Source organism: Cydia splendana, chromosome 26 (assembly GCF_910591565.1).
Source record: "Cydia splendana chromosome 26, ilCydSple1.2, whole genome shotgun sequence".
NCBI classification, from domain to species: domain Eukaryota; kingdom Metazoa; phylum Arthropoda; class Insecta; order Lepidoptera; family Tortricidae; genus Cydia; species Cydia splendana.
Window position 1 is genome coordinate 4,198,810 of NC_085985.1, and position 4,568 is coordinate 4,203,377.

Consider the following 4,568-nt stretch of genomic DNA (forward strand, 5'->3'; position numbering starts at 1 on the left):
GCTTGACTTTTATTTTAAGAGCTGTCTCATATGTAGGCACCTACCTATACTCTGTATCTTTAGGTATATAAATAAAAGTAAACAAAATCTACCCTCAAATGACTCATAAGCCATTTGAGGGTAGATGAAAACATTACAATTTACATGATCAAATAATGTAGGTTAAAGTCAAGTCGTTCAGTGACAGATTCAGGCGGTTTTGTATTTGGTCGGTTAACCAATAAATGTTATATAACTACCTGAAGATTTACAAATTATTTGTTTACTTTTATTTAAATACATAAAGATACAGACTATAGTCATAGATTAGTATATGTTATTACACTTATTACTGTAAGATATAGTATTTTCACATAGCTTGGGTATGGTGACAGCTGTCATCTTGATATAATTTTAACCATAAATTGAAAATATGTATTGACATGACAGCAAATGGCTTGAGAATGGTGTCCGTCCGTTCCCAAACTATTTGAAAAATACTAGTGATTAGATAGTGCTCAGACTTTGACAGGAAAAAGTTTGCATTTGGTAGGGTAGGAAGCAGGAATGAAAAAAAACTGGTTTATAGATTTTTATAACGAATGTGTATATTATTTTTCTTAAAATTAAATAACTGCTTCAGGCGTGCTGTACCTTACTACGAAAATAGTACGTTCATATAAAACTCGTATACCAAAGTCATACTTAATTATTAATAATAATAACTAAGAATAATAAGGTATATTATGGCGGTCCCACACTGGCTGTTATAAAATGTTATAAGTATAACATTTATAAGTTATAACATCGTGTGACAGGGACATGATAGTATTGATAGCATTGAAATGTATCTCAGGACTGGTCTTACGGTCATTAGGCATGAATGTGGCCAGTACAGCGGTGTGAGTGTGACACCGCTACAACGCGATTGGTCGCAACTAGTTGCGTTAGACTGCACGATTGGCTCGAATTCCTGAGTGACACCGCTGAACTAGTACCATTTTTAGTGCCCGTAAGGTCCGTTCTGAGATACACGTCCATGATAGATAGTGTTTTATTAAGTTGTCCCTGTCACAATGTTATTTAACAGTGGGACCACCATTATGCTCATTTACAAGAAGTCAATAATAAGTAAACATTAATCTCATAGTGACTTGTGACATTAAGAAGGATTTTTTATTTATTTATTTAATTAAATAATGTCATTGTTAGTTATTGTCTTATCTTACTCGTATGTCCCAAACCCAAGTAATACTATCCTTTCCATTTTTAAAGTGTATTAATAATGGTATTAATACTGTATCTAGAATTAACAGTAAGCATTTTAAAAATTACCCCAATGTACCTGCAATTGCAAATATTTACTAAACTAGAAGTACTTTCTAATTTCGCAACCAATTGTAAGCAACATGCTTTACTAACTGTTGGTGCTTGAAAGTATGAAGTGCAGGGCAGCAATTTTTAAAATCATCCCGCTTTCTAAGTTATCCCTTAGAGTTTTCCTATGCACCTATTACAGATCATGGTATAATAATATACTCCGCCTGGTACTCCATTCCCGTCTTTTCTAGGTCACCTAACTGACACAAGCATACGTCATCATGCGACAGCGCTATATGATATCATTAATAATCTGTTTGTAAAAAGCAACCAAGCATCAATAAAATGTATTGATTTTTACTTTAAAACTTCAGTCACATAGCAGTCTATTTTCTAATTTGTTTATTATGCAAAAGATTATTGCTTTAAACTTTAATCACAAAGTAGAGTCTGTGCAGAAGGAAAAGAATCGTGGAATGTATTGGTTCTCATACATTCCATGACTCTTCTCTTTCCGCACAGACTGTCTGATTCCCTATAAAGTCACCTGGCAAGATCACAGTCATTTAAACATACTTTCACATGGCTGGGAACAATAGTCTGTATCTTTAGGTATTTAAATAAAAGTAAACAAACAATTTGTACATTTTCGGGTAGTTAACATTTATTGGTTAACCATCCAAATATAAAACCACCTGGATCAATCACTGAGCAACCTGACTTTAACCTACATTATTTGATCGTGTAATGTTTTCATCTACCCTCAACTGGTTTAAGGAGCTATTTGAGGGTAGATTTTGTTTACTTTTATTTAAATACCTAAAGATACAGAGTTATAGCAAGGTTGCCTTGGCAGAAGCTTTGTTGGCAACATCATAGTTAGCTGCAAAGTACATGACCACGTTATGAAGGAAATCCATTCATAATGTAGCCATGCAATTTTGCAGCTTGCTGTACAATATAAAACATATGTACCTCTTATACAAAGACATGCTAGATAAAGGTAAAGATAAAGAAAGCCTTTATTGCTAGATATTATGTGTAGTTAGAGGTTTTATGTTATTTCCTCTATTTTTTAATTATTTCTAGCTTGTCCACTGACATAGGCCTCCTTGAAAGAAAATATTGAAGTGATCATGATACTGTATTGGTGCATAAAAATAATAAGTAATAATAATATTTTCAGCCTGTATACTGCTGGGCACAGGGCTCTTCTCATGCGTGAGAGGGATTGGGCTATAGTCCCCACGCTAGCCCAATGCGGATTGGGGGCATAAACATGTGTTAAAAAATTAATATGTGTAATAAATGTGTATTCTTGCATTGGGTGTGTAAAATTAAATACTACTTTTTATCTAAGTAAGGGTCAAAACACAATGACACAATGCAAGGTCATCTTGTCGCCTAACATTGTAATTGCTTCATGTAATTGTGTTTTAGCCCTAAATTATACAGGTCCACAAATAATACTTTAGCTTTTTTGACATGTGTGAATGTGTACTTTGACTATGGCAGTTAGGTTTATCTTACATTAAACATACTTTTAACTAGCTGCTGTAGTTAAGCATATAAACATGTCAGAAACAGAATACCATGCTCACTCCTCCTTCCATATAAAACCACTTAACCTGAAGACACCACTCATGTCCCAATTGAAAATCCTCTCACCAGGCTTGGAGCCACCAGCTCCTGCTACCACAACAAGAGGCATAAAGTGCTCCGCTGCGCGCGGGGGATGAGCCTCATTAGCCCCCGTTGCTTCTCTCCAAGATATCAACCCCTCTTTCCGTTTTTCCTCCTCCGCTGTACATACATCATTCAAATAGTCATCAAACTCCTTATTTATAACATGTCCTGCTCTACGACTGTTGAAAAACTCTCTCATATTATGGTATGACATTCCGGAGCCGATTATAGCAATACCTTCTTTTCTGAACTGATGTAAAGCCTGTCCAAGCTTGTAATGTTGCTCTGGGTCTTGATTGCTTAGCACAGATACCTGTATTATAGGTATGTTAGCTTCAGGGTTAATTAAAATCATTGGGACGAAGACTCCATGGTCCCAGCCTCGCGAAGGATCAAGACGCGAGTCTATGCCGCTTTTCTTCAATGTTTCGTGAATGCGCGCAGCTAACTTCGGATCGCCAGGCGCGTCATACCTATACTTGTACGATTCTGGTGGAAAGCCATAGTAATCGAAGTATAAATCGTGATGATTACCAGAAGATATAGTCACTTTATTCTCCTCCCAGTGCGCGGTCACTAAAATAATCGCTTTAACATTTTTAAAGTCGACATGTTTCTTCACACCGTCTCTGAGAAAGTTCGTGAGTCCAGCATGGTCCTTGTCCCCCAAAAGCGGCATGGGACCGCCTCCATGGTTCACAAACAAGGCTGGAGCGATCAAAGCCATTCTCTTCGCGCTAGTGAAGTGACGAATAATGTTCATGGAAAGTAGTGACATAAACACAATGAACGCCACTTGTAGAAGTATCGTAAATGTATTGAGGATAAGCATATAGCTGACTCACTGAGGTCACTGGGTGAAACATAAATAATGAGTTAATTACGATAATCGGTCTTGTGATTTCTCTGCTACATTAGCATTTAACATTGGCAACTTGGCAGCACAACATAAACGTCAAAGTCATCATGACCAAATCAAAATCAGTAGGGCTACCGCCAATACCGAAAATCGTCAATTGCGGGCATTTTTCTCTGTCACTCTAATTACGCCTTCATTGGAGTAAAAGAGTAAGATCCCCGCAATTTGCGAATTTCGGTTTTCGCGGTAGCCCCTCAGATACCCAATGAGGTATTGAGTATTGAGGTGATCAAACGTCGAGTCAGCATGACAGAACATGGAGATGATACGTGTTATTATAATAAATCATAGAAAAAACAACTATTCTTCGAAAATAGTTAAACTGAACAAAAAAGAGATTATTATATTTATTATCAATTATTCCAATGAAATACAATTTATTTTGAGGTTTTCCTACTCGACACTAGATGTCGCTAGCAAAATGATTTCAATTATATGGCAACACCTTAATAAATGTCATTTAAACATACACGTTCAGAACTAGAAAACTATTGTAATTTATTTATAATTTCATCCTTATATAATTTTACTAAATCGATCTATTAACAAAGCTAGATTAAACAAAAAATTAATAAAAGTAACTTAATTGGGGATTAATCAAAAAATGGACTGTTAGGAAGTACTTTCAACCGCAAAGAAACCTTTAAATTCATTCAACACAAAA

General features: G+C 35.7%; 1 protein-coding gene across 1 annotated transcript; it reads right to left on the minus strand.

The window, feature by feature from the left end:
• Positions 1 to 1,624: 1,624 nt before the first annotated feature.
• LOC134803520 (uncharacterized) lies at positions 1,625 to 3,938 on the minus strand. Its single transcript, XM_063776319.1, has one exon. It carries the CDS (start codon positions 3,815 to 3,817, stop codon positions 2,897 to 2,899), a length of 921 nt encoding a protein of 306 aa, XP_063632389.1. The 5' UTR covers positions 3,818 to 3,938; the 3' UTR covers positions 1,625 to 2,896.
• Positions 3,939 to 4,568: the final 630 nt, after the last annotated feature.